At 49.2% G+C, this 20,124-nt stretch overlaps 1 protein-coding gene across 3 annotated transcripts in view; it reads right to left on the bottom strand.

Moving 5' to 3' along the window:
- The window catches only part of LOC114631385 (rho guanine nucleotide exchange factor 18), a 64,966-nt gene that overhangs the window by 2,616 nt on the left and 42,226 nt on the right, over window positions 1-20,124 (bottom strand). For all 3 annotated transcript variants that reach the window (XM_028779706.1, XM_028779705.1, XM_028779704.1), the window contains 13 exons: window positions 16,848-16,965; window positions 14,154-14,402; window positions 12,558-12,634; window positions 9,642-9,820; window positions 7,693-7,781; window positions 5,512-5,697; window positions 3,880-4,017; window positions 3,424-3,557; window positions 2,754-2,810; window positions 2,614-2,661; window positions 2,035-2,505; window positions 943-1,276; window positions 47-172 (listed from right to left, as the gene is read on the bottom strand). In XM_028779706.1, coding sequence (XP_028635539.1) covers window positions 47-172; window positions 943-1,276; window positions 2,035-2,505; window positions 2,614-2,661; window positions 2,754-2,810; window positions 3,424-3,557; window positions 3,880-4,017; window positions 5,512-5,697; window positions 7,693-7,781; window positions 9,642-9,820; window positions 12,558-12,634; window positions 14,154-14,402; window positions 16,848-16,965 — 2,206 coding nt within the window. The remainder of the gene's footprint in view (window positions 1-46; window positions 173-942; window positions 1,277-2,034; window positions 2,506-2,613; window positions 2,662-2,753; window positions 2,811-3,423; window positions 3,558-3,879; window positions 4,018-5,511; window positions 5,698-7,692; window positions 7,782-9,641; window positions 9,821-12,557; window positions 12,635-14,153; window positions 14,403-16,847; window positions 16,966-20,124) is intronic.

The raw sequence follows: 20,124 nt of genomic DNA, 5'->3' as shown, positions 1-20,124 counted from the left end.
CCACCAGAGTGGGCAGCCCTAATGGCCCACCAGTGGCTGGGCTCACCTGGGGCAGGTGCAGATCCATGGGTGGCAGGCAGGACGGGACTCAGTGAGCGACGGTTTCGTGATGCATTCTCATCCTTGCCTATGAACTTGTTGAGGAGCAGCTGCTGCTTCAGGTCGAAGGATGCTGGAAGAGGGAAGGTGCTTGAACCTGACCCTATGCCATCTGGTGGGGGTGGGTCTCCCCTGCTTGTACTTCCTCATGGGCAGCCAGATAAGTACTTTGAAAGGTGGCATGGAGTCACTCAGTGTTGGCATGAGAGAAGCGTGTGGCTTCCAAGCAGCCTTTCCCCATGATCATTAGGACATGGATTCTGCTTATGGAGAAGGTCCCACAATCCTTAGTGTCAACGGGGGAGAGGGAATCTCTATGGTGAGAGGATAAAGATACTGGCTATAGTCCAGCCCCTAGTACCTGTCCTGTGTCCCAGCTGGGAGGTTCTAAGTAAATGAGCATGATGGTTAATTCTGTCAACAACGCGACCTGGGACAAAGGTTTCAGTGAAGGATTGCCTCCATCAGGCTGAGCTGTGGGTATCTGTCTGTGGGGGTTTGTCGTATCCGCCTTTATCGGTGTGGCTGGGGTGCCACCATTCTTAGGTTTGGATAGAGAAGAGCTAGCTGGCTGGACACTAAGCATACAAGCATTCATTCCTCTCTGCTCCTGACTGGATATGACTGACTGGCTCAGGCTTTCCCTGCTGTGAGTCCTCACAGTGATGGGCTCGAACCTGGAACTATGAGTCAGGGCATTTTACCACAACAGAAATGCAACTGGAAAAATGAATTTCTCTGCCTTCTTGCCCATGCTGCTGCCTGGACAAAGGTCCACTGGGAAGGGTGTGCTGCTTCCCTGGTGTAGGGGTCCTTGCACTTTGGGGGTGGGGTGCAGCTCACCTGAGCTCTCCCAGCGCTGGGAACCCCTGCTCTTGCTGCCTTTGTCCTTGCCTCCCTTGGTGGAGGCAGCCAGTTTGGTGGGGATCTGCTGCTGCACGGCTGTCTGCCTCTGAATCTGATTGGTGGCACTGAGCAGCTGGATGGGCACATCGCTCTTGGCTGGCCGGCTCTCAGCAGGGGCACTGTCCCAGCGGGCTACCTCAGGTCGCTCTACGTACTCAGGTCCTGTGCCATGTAGCAGCATGCTCCCTTGGGTTCCCGGTGCTTTGGCTGGGCCCAAGAGCCCCTCTAGCCCATCCCCATTGAAGCTGGGAGGCTGACTTGTAGGCTGGGCCTGGAAGTAATAGAAGACACATCCTATTGCTGCTAAGCCTGCTGGTGGCTACTAACCCACACCAGGCTTCTGAGCCTTTTGGTGGCTTTGGCCTGGGGAGGACCAAACATGGCTGTTAAATGCTCAGAGATGAATGGGTGTTGTCTACCCGGCTCTGGCTCCAGTTTGCAGCTGGGAAGGTCGATTCTGCACTCTGCAGAGCACTGCTTCCAACTAAAGTTGCTTCTGGTGAATGAGAGTTCTTGGAGCACATCAGGCTGTGTATACCCATGGTCACAGGAGCCATATACACATGTGCTCATTTGTTTTCTCCCCCCCCCCCCCCAAATATGGCCACACACAATTTATATTTGGACTACTCACACACTTTTTTTTTTTTTTTTTCAGACAGGGTCTCTCTATGTACCCCTGTCTGTCCTGGAACTCTATGTAGACCAGGCTGGCCTAAAACTCACAGAGATCCACCTCTGCATCCTGAGTGCTGGGATTAAAGGCATGTGACATTAGGCCTGGCTCCCCCATGCCCTAGGGTCTCACATAGCCCAAATGGTCTTGAACTTGCTATGTAGCCAAGGATATTCTAATTCTCCTGCCTCTACCTCTTCTGTGCTTAGGATGATGGGCCTGTGCCACCATATTTGAATTTTTTTTAACATACAGTGCTGGGGTTGGAACTAGGGGCTTCATGCACACTAGGCAAGCACAAAACCAAGCCACATTTCCACTCTGAGTGGGTTTGGCCATACAGGCCCACTAACCTCTGCCAGCACTTCCGGGGGCAGTGCCCCTGGTACAGTGTTCTGTTTCTTGAACCTGCGCAGCAGCTCCAGGCGCTCACGTTCACGGTCCACTGCTCGCTGGGCCTCTCGCAGCCGCTCCAGATCATGCTGGTAGGCCTGGCGCTGTCGCTCCAGCTCTGTGCGTTCCTGGTCCAGTCGCTGGCGCAGCTGGCGCGCCTCGCCCTCTCGCTCCTGCAGTCGCGCGCCTGCCAGCTCCAGTTCCTGCTGCTGGCGTGCCCGCTCCCGCTCCCATCGCTGCTGCTCCTGACGCAGCTGGCTCTGCAGCTTCTCCACACCCGCGCGCTCCTCACGCTGCTTCTCAAAGTTGCGTTGCCGCTCTTGCTCCAGCAGCAGGTTCCCACGTGTCGACTGCAGCCGGAACTGCTTCTCGCGCTCCTGGATGGCCATTCGTTGCATCTCCACATAGCTATCCTGTTGAGCGATGACTACCTGGGGACAGGGACAGGGGTGGGTCTGATGGGAGTCATGCACTTGGTTAGACCCAGCCAACCAGCCAAGGGCAGGAGCAGCCCAGTCCCTCCCTGATGCTGCAGGTACCTGGAGACTAAGAAGCAACTGCGACAGTGTCTGGACCCGGTGGACCAGCTGCAGAGAGAAAGCCAAATTGGTCTACCTGATGATGGTACATAGGGCATGTGGGCATGCTGTCCCTGTGGGAGATGGCGCAGGGGCGGTACCTCTGATTCCAGGATAGTGGGCAGACAGGAGCTACTCTCTGTGCTAGGCATCTCCACCTATGAGGGCAAGAATGAGAGTATCAAATGGGGTCTGAACCACCACAGCTCACTATGGGAGCAGACAAGTGTTTTGTATAAGAAACAGAACTCAGTGCCGGGCTGTGACTCTGAGGCAGAAGTCCTGTGGCTGTCTCCTGTACCTAGAGTCTGTTGGATGAAGGTGTGGGAAGCCTGGGAGACGGGTGGCTGGGTGGCTGATGGCAGCTCTACCGCAGGGTGGGCCTGGAAGTGAACCTTGTGTGGCTACTCCTGCAGTAAATACATATCTAGTTCAAGTTTCACACAGCTAGGGCAGGTAGCCTTAGCCTCTGGAAACCTCAGCAGTGTGGATGTGCTGAGTCAGACAAAGGTGGAGGGAAGTGCCAGTCAGGAGCACTGGCAGATGTCACCACACACTCTGGGTAGCTTGTGGAACCAATGTGGGGCTCTGGGCCTGAGGAAGTTGAGGCAACTATGTTGTGCCTATCCTCCCCTCTGCCTCCCTCCCAAGCCACTACTTGCCATTCCCAGGAGTCTGCAGGAGTAACCTTGAAGGCTGTCATGTTAGTGGCTGTTATGTCAACATGGATTGTCTTTACCCATGCAACCAAAATTACCAGAAGCCACTTACATCCTGTGGCGATTCCTCGCAGCAGCCACTGGGGGTGGTGGTGTCACAGAGGTTGGAGTCTGGGCTGTTAGCAGGCCCCTGCCAGTCTTGGGGCCTGGGGTCACTGTGGTACACCTTTCTTCTAAAGCTGCCACCTGGAGATCCCAAATAGATCACAAGAAGATGCTATGAATCCCACAAGGCTTGGGATCCTCTGAGCCCAGCCCATGTAATAAATGCAGGCTAGGGTATTCCTGGAGGCCTGCTACAGAGTCCTGGCTTTGTAGTACAGAGCCCACAATACCCAGAAGGCTGAGGAATGTTCTCAGGAATTACACTCCCAACTTTGGAGAGAGAACTCATGTTAAAGGCTAAGACTCACAGCTAACATTTCAGGAAATTTCACTGTACAGTACACTGGATCTGCCACTCATAAGCGTCCCAAGGCACAGCCTCAGAGGAAAGTGACATACTTACCCTTGCTGGGGCTGCCCACACTGTCATAGCCCCCAAAGGTCTCAGCCCTCCGAGGCAGGCCTGCAGAGACACCTCCCTCCTCCACTTGGCTATTGGTGTTCCCCAGGCGCCGGCAGATCAGGCTCTGGATGCCCTCAACTGTGAGGGAGAGGTGAAGGACATAAGTCAGCAGGTGATGGGGTTATACCACAGGTAGCAGGGCAGCCCAGACCTGAGCAAGGAGCAAGTGTGGCAGTGAGTGCTAGGATGAAGGGTACACACCACTACCTCAGCTTAGGCAGTGCTGAAGATAGAACCCAGTGCTAGGCAAACACTCTAACAACAGAGCACTATCCTGAGCCAATCTAGGCAATCAGGTAGCCATTGGGTTTGAAACAATTTATCTTGGGGGCAGGCTCCTTAAGATTCTGAAAGTTCTGAAGGGAGTCTTCTTAAGACTCAGGAAGTCAACAATGTACAAATCTCAGGAAGTTCCTGAAACTTACTAAAGTTTATATACAGAAAGGACTGATGGGGAGAAGAGGCTCTCCAACCTGTCTCGCCAACTTCACCTGCAAGTCTTGAAGAAAGCTTCAGGGTCCCAGCTTTCATTAGTCATCACCTAGGCTAGGGAGCTTTCAGTGATACAGCTGCCTTTTAACTTGTAAGGAACCCCTCACCCCTGCTTCCTGTAAGTGACCTAAACAAACTTAATGATTCACCAAGTTGTACTGGTGTTACTGTTACTTGGGTCTGTCATCAGTTCCCTATCTGGGCCTAGGGATGTGATATACCAGTCCTTACCTAGGTGTAGTAACAGATTTAACATATGTTAAATGAAGAGCTACCCAAGAGGGCTGCCCATGAGGGTAAGAGTGGTCTATATACCCTTCAATGGTCTGGTACTATTCGAAGTCTCTAGCCAGGCAAAGAGGCAGGGAAAATATTCCCAGCCCAAGTACCAGATTTGCCAGTGTTATTGGAGGCCATGAACAATAGCCACAGGAGACAGAGGTGAAAGGGCAGTGCAGGTGTTGCTGGGGAGAGCAAGACATCCATTGGGTCGTTGCTAATCTGTACAGGCAAATGGTTGAGTGGTCTGACTTGCTGATGGAAAAGATCCATTAAGCACTGGCTGCCCACTCTGCTTGACTGCCTGGGGCCCTGGTGACTACAATGGTACTGACTGGTAGGTGCTCCTGTAGGTAGCATTAAAGGCTTCCCTTACCAGGTCTATCTAGCTTTGAGGTTGGCAGAGGTGTCTCTGCATGGTCAGGCTAGAACTGTGTGGGGATAGCAGGTAATGTATACCTGTGGTTTATACCATGGCTGTTAAGCCTGGAAGCCTGCCAGAGCTAGAGGTAAGGTTCTGGCCCAAGGTTAGGCTCAAGTCTTATTCCCTCCCTGTGCCCCCCACCCCCCATCCAAATACAAGGTTGCCCAGGGAGTGTTTGTTGAATAAGTGCTTAAAGGATTTGGGTAGAGCTTAGCTGCAGAGCCACTGCACATGCTGGATTCCATTCCCTGGATTATGAAAAAAAAGCAAAATGACGGTGGTCCTGGATAAGCAACAGAGTACAGGGTCTGGCTTTAGTCCCCTAGGTAGCCCACCCTGAAATATCATAGCATAGCTCAGTGGGATGGTTGACTCACTCTCACTCATGGCCGATCTGAGAATCTGCTCCCCCCGTAGGGTTTCGGAGGGGTCTCCGCCTCCTCGGAAGAGGCCTTGATACTGGGCCGACTCTTCCAGCCCACTCAGCTGAGCCATCTCCAGGTAGATCTGCTGTTTCTCCAGAAGGCTCTGGGCAATCAGCTGGTCTTTCAGGCTCAGTCGCTCTACAGGAGAACCCAGAGGTGGCGGTCAGCCCTTGGAGTCAGGCTGTGAGGGTGGGGCCCTCAGCTGGACTGTGCCTTCAAAGGCCGACTCCCTATCCTCCCTCCAGCACCACTAGCTTTGTAGCGTGGTCCTAACCTCTTGACTGTTCCTCTTTTTTTTTTTTTTTTTTTTTTTAAAGTTTTATTTATTTATTTTATTTATGAGTACACTGTCGCTGTCTTCGGACACACCAGAATAGGGCATCCAATCTCATTATGGATGGTTGTGAGTCACCATGTGGTTGCTGGGATTTGAACTCAGGACCTCTGGAAGAGCAGTCAGTGCTCTTAACCGATGAGCCATCACTCCAGCCCCTTGACTGCTCCTCTTATCCCCACTGTGAACACCAAAGTGGAGGGTAAGAGGTCTGGAATAGAAAGCCTTGAAAGACCAAAAACAAAAACAAACAAAAAAACCCAACCAACCAAACAAACAAACAAAAAAAACCAAAACCTTTTTTTTTTAATTTAAAAACAATTTGTATTACATTTATTTGTGTATGTCTGTGGGCACACACACGTATGGAGGTCAAAGGACAACTTATGGGAGTCGATGCCTTCCATTCTGTGGGACCAGGGGACTGAATTTGGGTCATCAGGCTTGCCAGCAAGGGTCTACACACTGAGCCGTCTTGCCAGTCCAGTTTGTTGTTGTTGCTATTGTTTGGTTTTTAAACATTTACTTGCTGGGCATAGTGGCGCACACTTCTAATCTCAGCACTTGGGAGGCAGAGGCATCTCTGGTCTACAAGATGCAGCTAGGACTACATAGAGAGACCCTGTTTCAAAAAAACCTCCCAAATTATTTGTGTATATGAGCGTGCATGAATATATTTGGGTGTGCACATCTGTGCGCATGCTTGAAGGCCAGAAGAGGATGCCAGGTACGCATCTGTCATTCTGCCTGTTCATGTGAGGTAGGGTCTCTCCTCAAAACTGGAGTTTTGCTTTCTCACCTATGTTTTAAGCCAGCAAATCCTGGCAATCCTTGTCTCTGCCTGCACTTTTCAGACCTGTCGGTATGTGTGTGCATAGGACATCCGGCTTGTTCTGTAGGTGTTGGGTCTGAACTCTGGCCTACATGGTGATGCAGCAAGTACTCTTAACTGCTAAGCCATCTCTCCAGCCCTGTTTGTTTTATTGAGAGGATTTTATTTTCCCCCAGGCTGGAGCTTCCCCGTGCCTTGACTACCCATGGATTGTCAGGCTTGGTGGCCAGCTATCTTTACTTGCTGAGCTGTCCTGTCTGCCCAAAAAACAGAGGAGTTACTGACTGATTATGTTTTTGTTTTTGAGACACTGTCTTGCTGTAGATTCTTGGTTTACCTGGTAATTGTTGCGTAATACAGGCTGGCTTCGAATTCCCACCAATCTTCCCACCTTGGCCTCTTTGGGCTGGCCAGACGGCTCAGTGGTTAAGAACATTTGTTGTATGTCCACTACCCACACACATATACTACTACTATTAATTATTATTATTAATTATCATTATATTTATTTTTTGAGACAGTTTTTCTGTGTAGCCCTGGCTATCCTGGAACTTACTCTGTAGACTGGGCTGGCCTTGAACTCAAGAGATCTGCTGGCCTCTGCCCCACAAGTGCTAGGAGTAAAGGCATGCGCCACCACAGTCAGCTCCACTTACTTCTTTTCTTATTGTGCTGTTTCAGTTTTATACATCTACTTGTCTGTTTGGTCTTTAGCTCTGGCAAGCTTTGCTCACCACATAGCTGAAGATGCCCTTGAACTCCTGACACATGTCCCTGTGTATGTGGGGCTGGTGTTGGAACCCAGGGCAAGCTAGTCCACTATTGAGCCACATTCCCGGCCCTGAACTCAACTCTTAAAATTGAGTGAATCTTACGGTACATGCATTAAACCTCAATGAAGTGATAGACACTTGCTGTGGACCCACGGGTTACAAGAGGGACTGCCCATGGTGCTGACCCCTTTTACCTTGAAAGTCCCGGAGTTTCATGGTGCGGGCTTCAGCCATCTTTCTCTCCTCGGCCTCGCTGAAAACGCCCTCCTCCTCGTCAGGGCAGCTGCAGGGAAAGAGGACGGCTGCCATCAGTGTCTCGTGGGTTAGCTGTCCTGACATCAGCACTGCAGAGCATCCTCTTCCTGACCCTCTTATGCTGTCGGGATGGCTTGGGGGATAGTGGAGCCCTAGATCTAGAGGGGACTGTCTCAGCAGTGTAGGCAAAGAGTGACAGAGGATGTCCGGTAGCCTCTTGTGGCCTTGGGGCCTGAGTTCTGTCTCCAGGATCTACATGACAGAAGAGAATCACTGACAGGCAAAGTTGTCCTCTACCTCCACATGCATGGCACAGCTCACCACTCCAATAAAGACGTGGAACTATGAAAAAGATTCCTGAGGCAGGGCCTGTATCAGCTATAAAAGGCTCCCCCACTGACCTCCATCCCCACCCTGTACTTATGAGTTTTTGTTTTGTTTTCCAAGACAGGGTTTCTGGGTAGCCCTGACTGTCCTAGAACTCCTTCTGTAGATCAGGCTAGCCTTCAACTCAGGATCTACCTGCTTCTACCTCTCTGAACATGGGGATTAAAGAATGGTGCAAGGCACTGCCGCCCAGTTTTTTGTTTGTTTTGTTTTGCCTTTTAAAGACATCAGGCACCACACATCATCCCAGGGTAGCCTTGGATCTACTGTGGTCAAGGATGATGTTGAATTTCTGATCCTCCTGCCTCTACTACTCAGGTGCTAGAATAACAGGCTCGCACCAACAAACCGAGCTGATACGGTGCTGGGCTTTGCAGTGAGGGCTTTGTGCACACTGGGTAAACTATTAATAATGAATCATAGCCCACGTCCTGCACTTTTGTGGGGGACTCTGACTGGAGGAAGAGAAGGGAAGACAAGGACAACCAATGACACATGACAGTTCTCAAAGAGGTGACTTGTGATCCTTCTGCCTCAGGTTCCTGATGAGGAGTGTAGGCATGCACTGAGCTCAGCTTCTTGTATTCCTTCTCTAAAAACTATTTATTATTGGATTTAATTTATATGTGTGTGCATATGCCACGTATGTGCAGGTACCTGTGGGTGCCAGAAAAAGGTATTAGATCCCCTGAATTAAAATTACAGGCAGTTGTGTGCCACCCTATGTGGGTACTTGGAACTTAACCTGGGTCCTCTGCAAAAGCAGTAATCACTGTTAGCCACTGAATTCTCTCTCTAGCCTCTCATGTTTAAAGTGCCCGGCTGTGGCACAGAGGTGGCCACTTCCAGTCAGGAACTGGAGCTAAGAACCACTCAGAGCTAACATTACTGAGCATGGTGGGAGTGTAAAGCTGGAGGCTGGCTACAGCTCCCCACGCCCACCTCTCAGGAAGGCTCTAGTGCAGGCAGGTGGAAGAGAGCAGGCACTGGGCTGGGATCTGGAGGGCACTCAGTCCAAGAAATAAAGGTAGGGCATTACAACATGCTCCAACAAGGCTGGCCTCAAGCTGTGTATCTGAGTGGCCCACAATGAAGGTCTAAGTTAGAATTGCCTGGCCCCTCATTCGCTGGGTGCAGAGATACCCAGGCCGTTTTAGCATGGTGACAGGTTGCTATGATGAGGAGTAGACTCCATTAGTTCACTCAGGAGAAGTGCTAGGATGCTCACTTAGCACTCGTGAAGCTTAGGTCCCACCCCTGGTACTGCATATGCTGGGTATGGTGGTGGATTCCTTTCATCCCAGTACCTGGTGGAGGCAGGAATAAGGGTCATCATTGGCTACAAAGTGAACTGGAGCAAAGCCTGGGCTGCAGGAGACTGTTTCTCAAAATCAGCCAGCCAGCCAACCAACGAACCAACGAATTAAGTGGTCTGTCTGGGAGGTCAAGGTCACAGGTGAGCATCTAGCCTGAGGAGGTAGGAGATCCTGGCTTGTCTTACCTCTCCACAGCTCGGCGGATGTGGGCCATCCAGATGTTCCTGTCCTCTTTGGAGCTGGTATAGATCTCGTACATTTCTGGCCCCTGCATGGAGGCGCTGATCAGAAACATGGCCTTCTCTTCGTTGGCTACCTCTCTCACGATGAGCTTTTGCAGAGAGATGACGGGTGGCTTTGAGTCCTGTGTGGAAGAAGGTGATGGAAACTTCACTGTTGTCTTGCTATATCCAAAACCTTTAGAATTCTGAGTCTGGAGAGAGGGGCACTATAGTGGAGGACTAAGAGGGGAACCATGGCCAGACTCCCAGTGTGTATACACATTCTCACGGAAGGCAGAAGATCATCTTGGCTGTTGTTCCTCAGGTGCCATCTACTTTGGTTTCTGAGACAATGTCACAAGGGTGCTTGGTAATCTTGCTGGGCAGGTGGCGATGAGCCCCAGGCATCTGCCTCCCCAGCACATGGTTACCAGTGTGTGCCACCACATCCTACATTTTTGTATGGATTCTGAAGAGTGAATTCTGGACTTCAAGCACTAAACTCTCATGCCAGAGCAAAGCAGAAATGGTTCACTAACTGGAAACTTTTCAACCAATATCCTAGTATTCTTTTTAATGGGTTTTGTTTGTTTTTGAGGCCTTAAACTCACTGTGAAACCTTGCTGGCCTCAAATTTACAGTGATCCTGTCTCAGTTTCCCAAGTGTTGGGATTTCGGGTGTGCACCACCATGCCCAGAAAAGGGCACCTCTCTCCCTCTCTCTTTTTTTTTTTTCCTTTTTTTTTTAAAGGCAAGGTTTCTCTGTGTAACAGAGCCCTGACTGTCCTGGACTCACTTTGTAGACCAGGATGGCCTCAAACTCACAAAGATCTGCCTGCCTCTGCCTCCCAAGTGCTGGAATTACAGGTATGTGTCACCATACCTGGTCTCTCTTTTATTATTAATATTTTTTAACACTTGTGTATATGTACACATGTATGCACAGTGCACTTGTGGAGACACACTCACACATACTCACCCCCCACCCCCCGCCTCCTGAGTACTAGGATTAAAGGCACAAGGGAAGACAAGAGGGTATGGGAAGATGGTGGTGATTGTATATTTCCCGGAAGCTTAGGGCCCACCGTCAAGTCTATTAGTGCCACAAAGTCTCCTGACAGTATGAGAGGCCACAGCTATCACGGTGGACATCTCTGCTTTCTGTGAGACTGTGGTGGCATAGAGGTGTGCTGGGCTGAAGAACGTTTGTGACGGAATAACCTGACCCAGTGTGTGATGGAATAACCTGACCCAGTTTGTGGAGAGGTGGGAATGGGTGACAGATGGGAGGCTTCTGAAGTGCTTTAAGATCCACATACCAACCCTGGCAGTGCTTACCACTCTGAGCCTGAGGGGACAGATCAGTAGATGGGATCTTTCACTGCAAGGGATTCCTTCTCTGCCCTAGAAAACACTAAGTGGCCGGCCTTGGCACATCTCCACTCCCGCAGAGACTGCGTCCTTCTCTTTGATTAAGGGATAGTCTGCTTTGGTAGAGGGCAGGATTGTCTTTTGTTCACATCTCACCACTTTCTCTCCCGATCTAACACTTTGTGCTGAAAGCCTGGGAGGGGTTGGGGCACCACACCCAGCTCTTTGCTTTGGTCCACCTTTCCTCACTCCCTTTTCCCATCTCCCTCCTTTCTCTGACACCCAGCCATGGGGCCATGGCCACTGGCCAGGCTTACTCAGGGACTGAACAGTTGCCTGTTCCGACACAGAACCTCTAGGTCTCGGTGTCTTTTGTTCTTTGTCCATGTAAATGGTGCATATCCCAAAGAGTCCATGTAAGTGTGCCACCTAAACTCAGTTTAGGTCCTTCTCTTCAGCTCTGTGTCCCCCCAACCCCCAGCCCCTTCTCTACAGACCTCCAGAGCAGAGGCCTTTCACTATTTGCCTCACCAGCCTACTTAACATCTACACACCAAGGTAGGGTTCTTTTGGCCAGACCCTGGAGTCTGTGAGTACCCAGGGATGTTGGGCAGCAGGAGAACCACAGAAAAGTGATGAGGAGGCTGGGAAGACTGAGGATGCTTGAGATTCTGGGTTAGGGGCAGCAGCCTTGCCCTTTCTCCCTAGGCTCATAGTTTACAGGCTGGCCCCTCACGCCTCCCCACTTCCTGGTATAGAGACTGTCTGTGAATCTGTATGGGGCTCCTTGGGCACTCCAGGAAGGAAGTGCCTGCCTCCAGACCAGACACTGCTCAAGTTCTGCCCACCTGCAGCTCCGCTGTCTCCATCCTCAGAACAGATTCTGGCATCTCTGCTGCCATGGGAGGGGACAGACATCTGTCTCAAGAGTCAGTAAAGACTCCCCAGGGACCATTCCAGAAGAATGACACATGGTTCTCACTTCCTCAAGTAAATTCACATGCCTCAACTAGATGTGCTCTTCCTCCTCACATCCTCCCAACGGAGCACTCCTACCATGGAATTCTGTCCCTCTGGTCTGCCACTGGGACATCAGAGACAGCTTATGTGAACCCTTGCTCCCCGTTCCTCTCATAACTATAAAAAACGGTCCCTATTCTGCCTCTTGATCCTGAACCCTGTTTAGAGCCTCCTCCATCCTGCCAAATGTCTGTACGCTTATGGAATTACTAATTTTAATAAACTTCTTACCCAATGACAGTTTACCCTTGTGTCCTGCTTGAGGCCCTCCCACCAGAGACCTTCCAGTGAGAATTGGCGTCACACCAGGGATTGATTCTCTATAAGTTCTACCCCTGACTGTCTAGAACCTTCTGGAAGGATCCTGATGAGACAGGGAGCCTCTCAGTGTATTTTCCTTCTCCCTGCTTTGTCATGGGCATCCCCCTTCATTGGGCCCACCACTGTACTGTACCAGTGAGCAGGACCCTTGAAGACTCAGACACATACCACAGAAGCAAAGACATATTTCTGATCCTTTTCTTGGAGCAGCAAAAGCACATCGGTCAGCAGGACAGCGAGGACATCTGCAGAGACCAGCACACAAAGGAGGGTCTTAGTGGTCACATGTCCAAAGGGGCCCGGGACAGCTTAAGCACCAGGATGCTTCAGCTTCTCGTTCTACAAGTTCCAATTCTAACTCACCCCTTTCCAAAGTTCCTGAGTTTGGAGATTCAGTGGCAACGAATGCCAGAGGCTCTCCTCAGACGGTGACTTCAGTGGATCCTGCTCAGACTGCTCAGAACTAGGCCAGAGCTCCAGGGTGCCATGCAGTTCTTTAAGGATTCATTTTTAACTGTGTGTGTGTCTGCACGCATGTGTGTAGGTAGGTGTCTCTGTGTGGTTTAGTGCATGTATGTGCAAGTGCTCTCAGTGAGTGGCTAGAGGTGCTGGACCCTGGAGCTGGAGTAACAGGCAGTTGCAAGCTGCCCAGTGTGGGTTCTGGACACCAAATTTAGAGTCGTCTACAAGAGCAGCGGATACTCTTAATGGCTGTGCCATCTTTCCAGCCCCTCATTTATTACATTACTACTTTGTGTATATAGGTGGCATGTGCAGTATTTATAAACTGTGTGTGTGTGTGCACTAGGGGTTGATATAGGGTATCTTCCCTGGTCATTTATTTTTTATTTATTTATTTATTTTGTGTATTATTAGTTTTGTCCTTCCTCCACATGTGGGTCAGGCATTTAACTCAGATTGTTAGGCTTGGCAACAAATATCAGTGGGTAGTGGGCTACCTTGTCAGCCTGAGTTTTTAGACAGGGTCTCTCACTGAACTGGAGACTCGTTTATTCGGTTAGGCTGGCTGGCCAGTTAGCTCCAGGTATCTGACTGTCTGTCACACCCTGGCACTAAGGTCACAGGCATATGCCACCATGCCTGCTAGGGATCAATTCAGGCCAGCGTTCTCTTTGTTGAAAAGGACTTTTCTTTCTGCCCCAGGTCATATCTTGCCTCAGGCCCTCTGAATCCCAGTCCTGCTTGGTGTCCTGTCCCTGTATGATGGTGTAAACATCTCTCACAGTCAATTTTGCACATGAGTGTCATAGGGAGCCCTTTTCTTCTTCTCTTTTGAGACGGGGTTTCATGGATCCTGCTCTGGCCTCAAACTTGCTATATAGCTGAGGACAAACTTGAATTCCCAATCTTCTTGCTTCTACTTCCCTAGAGCTGACAGTCACTACACTCAAGTTTACTTGGGGTTGGAGATAGAAACCAGGACCCCATGAATGTGAGGAAAGCATTAACAACTGACCTGCAACTCCATTCCAGGATGAGCCATTTCTGAGGATCTTGTCTAAATTAAACATTTCCTCTGTCCTGTTCTCTGTAGCCCACTGGCTGATTAATTAAGACTTGAAGGCATTCAAGTGTTTCAAGTTTGGTTGTGTTCCTATCTCTTAGCTTGACGACAATTCAAGATAGAATACCAATCTAAGATAGAGCCCAGCACTCTAAGGTGGCGCCTATCACTCTAACATGGCAGCTGGAGCTCCAAGCTAGTTCCATGCAGAGCTAGAGGTGGCCAAGGCAGAGATTTACCTTTCAAGCGCCCTGATGTGGACTTCCAGCACAGGGTGCCTTCCAGGTGGAGCTGGCGCTGCTGCATGTCCTCCTTCCGGAAGGTTAGCCCGTTCTTGAGTTTGCTGGAGGACTTCAAGTCCATTTTGGCTGCGATCTCCTTGAGGCGCTGGTCCTTCTCACACTCACTGACTTTGGCGTCCACTTGTGAGATGATGTCTTTGATGAGGCTCAGGGCCTGGCTCAGGTCTTTGTAGTCCTCGGTGCCGGCTGTCACATGTAAGCAGAGATAGCACTGGTTTCTGTGCCCATGCTCAGATACACAGAAGCTGATGTACTTGCTGTGTCTGGATCTATGAGGTGTGCTTCCGAGGACCACTGCTCAGAGAGTTACGGGCCTGCGATACCACACTTAGCTAGTTTTGTTTTGTTGCTTTGTTTGAGACAGGGTCTCTCTACATGCCTCAGCTGCTGTGCAACTCACAGAGATCCACCTGCCTCTGCCTTGAGTGCTGTGACTAAAGGCTTGAGCCACTATTCCTGACCTGTACATTTTTGTGTTGAGACAGGTCTTGTCCTGTAGCCCTGGCTAGCCCAGAATTCAGTGTCAATCAGACCGGCCTCAAACCTCCAGATCCTCCTACCTCCGCCTACATTCTGGAAGAATGTTGGGATTACAGGCATGTGCTACCATGCTTGGCTTAGAGTTTAGCTTTTGCTCAAATGCAAACGTTAAGGCAAGGTGGTTCAAATGGCATAAACTATGCAGCACAGTGCACGTACCCCTACCACTGTTGTATACAGATCCCCCTCCTGTCCTTTAGCTCTTCATATAAAGCTTCCTTCCACCTCCTGCTACAGCAGAGAGAAGCCCCTCCCACCTGAAGGACACAGTAGGTGAAGGGACTCTTGCCAGCCAGAACATGGCAAACATGGCTTTGGAAGGTCTTGCCCTTCTCCCCCATTCCCTTTGCCTTGCTAAAAAAACAAAACAAAACAAACCCAAAACATTAAATAACATTCCTAAAGGTAGCCACCAAGTATTTGGCCACTTCCTCCTTCTGAGGCTGACTACCAAGGTCTAGCTATCAAAGTATTGAAGTTCAGCAATCACAAAGCCCTTAGTGGCTGCCCTAATTAACTTCTCCAATTAAAATTAAACACCTCATCCTAACACACGGGCTTCCCCCTTTATCTTTATGTGCTTCCATTTGCCTATGGACCACATCTGTTTCCTCTCTATCCACAGGTAGTCCTTTGTCCCTCCAGGAATAATATCCTTTCCCCTTTTCCCTTGTTCTCTTCCCACTCTCCCTTGTGCTCTGTCTCCTGCCTCTTGTCTCTTATCCCTTCCTTTTGTCCTCTGGGGCAAATATATCTCCTTGGGCAGGGAACTTGATCTTGGGGTGTCTTCAGCTGATACCGGTCTCTTTAGTAAGGAAACTTCTTCCTATTTTCACATGGCCCAAACCTACCAGAAATATGGAAAGCGGTGGTCACCATGGTGGGCCCCCAAGAGCACCTGGAATGCTTTCTGACCTTTTTACTGTGTTCTCTGTGGCTATCAGCATGTCATCCTTTCTTCTGTTTGAGTTTTGAATCAGGATCTCGTAATGTAGCCCAGGCTGGTGTAGAACATGTGGCTCTTCCTGCCTATGTGCTGTGTAGCAATTTCCTCTGAACTGAAACATTCTATCCTGGAGGGAAGCTGTTAAAACTCAGAAAGTAAACAACTCCCAAGTCTCAGGAAATTCCCTGAAACTCACCAGAATCACACAGTTGATCTCTCTAAGATATAAGCAATGAGGACTGCCAAGGAGAGGATACTCTCCAACATGTTTAGCTGTCTGTAAGATCTGCAGAGAACTCCAGCTTTCTTGAGTCCTAACCCATGCTGGGGTAGTTTTTGGTGAAGCAGCTGCCTTTGAGTCACCCCTACTCCTATAAATAACTACATATCCATACTCTTAAGTACCCTCAATAAAGTCATTGGCTCATCAAGCTGTACTTTGGTGGTAGGTTAGATTGGTCTATTGTCAGTTCCCAAATCCTATTTGAGCTAAGTGACATTTATTAATGTCACACAACACAAGGCCCCTGAGAGAATATCTGTGCCTACTGCACCCAGCTCAGATTTTGCCCTGGCCATTTAACACAAGACCTTTCTTCTTTTCTTTCTTTTTTCCTTTTTTCTTCTTTCTTTCCTTGTTATTTTCTTTTCTTCTTTTCTTTTAACTTAAATTTACATTTTTACAATTTTATTTTAAATTTATAGGTATTGTCTGCATGTATGTCTGTGCACCATACATACAGAGGCTATGGAGGTCATCAGATTCCCTAGGAACTGGTGTTATGTATGGCTGCCACCATGTGAGTGCTAGATCTCAAGCTTGGGTCCTCTGGAAAAGAAGCTGGTCTCTTAATGGCTGGGCCATCTCCAGACCCAGAAATCATCCAATAACCCAAGAATCATCTTGTTTTTGTATGGTTCAAGTCTAGTTTAGAGATACTGACCTGGGACCTGCTTCGGCCCAGCATTTGCTAAGGGCAGAGGCTCACCTAGCTCCCCTTTTCCTGTGCCGAGTGCCTGGCACTCAGTATAGGGGTGTACAAGAGGTAACTTGGCCAGGCCATTGATAAACTCCAGAGCTGGTGGGCTGAGGCACCAATCCACCCAGACCCAGGGGTATGGCAGACCCAGGGGTATGTTCCCACCTTCTGTGTTCTGGATGATGCGTTCCACTAGCACCGGGTACTTGGTTATACGCTGTGTGACCAGAAGGATACACTCCTGTACTCCCAGACGTCGCACAATGGAGAAGTTGCCAATTTTCTGGAACGGTAAAAAAACAGCTTATTTCAATTTTTTTCTGCCTTCTTCTTTAATTTTTTCTGGTATTTTTGAGACAGGGCTCTCCATGTGACCCTGGCTGTTCTCTGCCAACCACTGGCTCCTGAGCTGTGCTACCATGCCTGGCTCTCCTTCTGTCTTTCCTCACTCCTCTGTCTTTCTCCTCTCCTTTCCTCTCCTTCCTTCCTCCCTTCCTTCCTTCCTTCCTCCTTTCTACTTCCTCAACCCCTTATATTTGTGTTTGAACTCAGGCCCCAAGCATGCTGAACAAATACTCATTACTAAGCTTATCTCAAGACAGATAGACAGACAGTTTGGTGATTATTGGCATGCACTGTTATGCTGGCTAACATCTTTTCGGGGCGGGGGGTAATCTGTATGAGTGTGTGTTCACAGACCGGAAGAGGGCATCAGGATAGCGGTTCTTCTCTGCCACTCTTCACCTAGTTTTTTTTTTTTTTTTTTGAGATACTGTCTTAGTCTGCAGACCAGGCTGGCCCCTGACCCCTTAATGCTGGGATTAGAAGCCTATTTGACCATGCTCTTTGAGATAGTCCCTCCTGAACATGGAGTTTCTGTTTGTTTTTTTTTGGTCAAGGCTAGATACCAATATGTCTTAGGGATTCTCTTGTCTTCCCCAAACTCCACAACAGAGTTGGGGTTACAGGAATGTGCTGGAGGCCAGACTTGTTCTGGGATACACACTTCTAACTGACAGCTGAGTAGCAGGCACTAAGAACTGCTAAGCCACCTTTCCAGGCCTTTTTATGTTTTTTGATAACAGTGTAGATTTTGAGGGATTCTTCTGCATTAGTTTCCTTGAGAAGCTGAGATTACAGACCTGGACTACCAGGTTCAGCGTTCTATTGAATCAGTTGAACCATCTCAGGCCAGGGGCTCCTGCCCTTTCACCTTTGCTCTGACCCTTTTCTTTCTTCTACAACCCCAAACAGAGGTTGCCTTCTAAGTAAAAGGCCTCAGATGTGTAGGCACTCAGTAAAATTGTTAAAGAGGGACTTAAGTCAGGTGTGTTGGGGCCTGCCTGAAATTCTAGCACTGGGGAGGCCAAGGCAGGAGGATCTTGAGTTTGAGGCTAGCCTGGGCTACTAAACAAATAAAAACAAGAGTAGAAATGTTAAGGTGAGGGTAGTGCAGTGTAAAGCTAACATCTGGAACTCAGAGCAGGGGATCAGTAATTTTGGGTTAGCCTGTGCTACAGAGAAAGTTGTAGAGCAGCCTGGGATCTGTAGGCAAGATTTTGTCTCAAAATAAGAAGACAAAAGGCTCAAGGCATGGCTCAGTGGTTAACAGCACTTAACTGCTCTGAAAAAGGTCCCAGTGCCGACACGGCTCACAGTCACTAGGAACTACAGTTCTAGGAGGTCTGATGATTTCTGGGACAAATACATCCATATAAATATAAACTCCTTTTTTGTTGTTTGTTTTTAAAAAAAGACAAGTATGAAAGTATGTTCCTAGCCGGGCGGTGGTGGCGCACGCCTTTAATCCCAGCACTTGGGAGGCAGAGGCAGGCGGATCTCTGAGTTCGAGAGTTCGAGGCTAGCCTGGTCTATAGAGTGAGTTCCAGGACAGCCAGGACTACACAGAGAAACCCTGTCTCGAAAAAAAACAAAAAACAAAAAACAAAAAACAAAAAAACAACAAAAAAAGAAAGTATGTTCCTGTAATCTCAGCACTTGGGAGATGGCAGCAGGACTTCAAAGTCATTCTGGGCCACACAGTGAGTTCAAGGATAATCTAGGCTACATGAGAAACTTTTTCAAAATAAACAAAAAAGAATGAAACAAGAAAACAAACTAACAGGAAAGGAAGAATCAGTTATGGACTAATTCTGAGGAATACAAATTGGGTATCCGGTGTGTATTCACATTTGTGCACACGCAAACCCTGATCCTTGATCCTGGCTGATAGCTCATATCCTAGAATCCTGTAGGACCAGACTGGCTTTCTGGTCACTCTTGATTTACTTACATATCTTTAAGGAAGAATCAAAGTGGCACTTAAACCTCTCTCCTGGTGGGGGCTGCGAGCCGCTCCTTGTACTCTGCCTAGCACACTGGACACTCTAGGGGGCTCACTCCACTGCTCTTTAAGGGATGGGAATGGGTCAGCAAAGGGAACAGCTGCCTTTTTTTCTTTTTTTTTTGAGACAGGGTTTGTGTTCCTGGCTGTCACTTACTTTGTAGACTAGGCTGGCCCCAAACTCAGAGATCCATCTACCTCTGCCTCCTGACTGCAGAGACTAAGGGCATGTGCCACCACTGCCTGGCTCCTCCCAAGCCCCTTTTAAGGCCAGGGTCATACATGGCCCAGGTTGGACTCTCTATGTAGCTTAGGGTGACCTTGAACTTCTAATCCTCCTGCTCTTACCTAGCATTGAGATGACTTACACCTGTTTTGTTTGTTTTTAGTGTTTTTTTTTTTAAACACACACACATATTTACTAAGTTTTGTGTGTGCGCCCCTGTGTAGGGGTTAGAGAACAGCTTTCAGAATCAGTTCTCTCCTTCCATCACGGGACCAAACTTAGGTCGTCAGGCTTGGCAACAGCCAAGCATCTTTACCGTCAGCCATGTCAACATCCCAGTGTCATCCTACAAGCCCCGAGGGTCACAGGGACCAGCCAGAGAAGAAAGGTTTAACAGAGTGCATGCCTCACAGAACTTGAGGAAGATGGCAGTAGCTCTGAAGGGTGGTTCCTCAGTGGGACAATGGCACACAGCTGCGTGTTACGGCATGAGCCTGCAATTCTAGCTTGAGGCTAACCATAACTATATACTAATCTCAAAAGTGACAGCTGAGGGACAAGGCTCAGCCGGTGGTGTGCCTGAAACCCTGGGTTCCATCCCCACTGGCACATAAACTGGCTGTGGTGATACAGTCCTGTCACCACAATACTTGGTAGGGCAGAGGCAGGAGGATCATGAAATCAGGGTCATCCTTGGCTACAGAGGTTTATGGTCAGTATGGACTCCAGAAGAGCCTGTCAGCAAATGAATGAATGATGGTGGTACACCCCTGTAAGCACTGACCTTGGGAGGCTGAGGCAGGAGGATCTGCAAGTTTGAAGCCAGACTGGGATACACAGTGAGACCCACATAAAGCCAGGTATAATGGTGT

The sequence above is a fragment of the Grammomys surdaster genome, unplaced genomic scaffold, assembly GCF_004785775.1.
Source record: "Grammomys surdaster isolate TR1022 unplaced genomic scaffold, NIH_TR_1.0 362, whole genome shotgun sequence".
Taxonomy (NCBI): Eukaryota; Metazoa; Chordata; class Mammalia; order Rodentia; family Muridae; genus Grammomys; species Grammomys surdaster.
The sequence above is the reverse complement of the archived record's forward strand: the minus strand, read 5'-3'. Positions and strand labels throughout refer to the sequence as shown.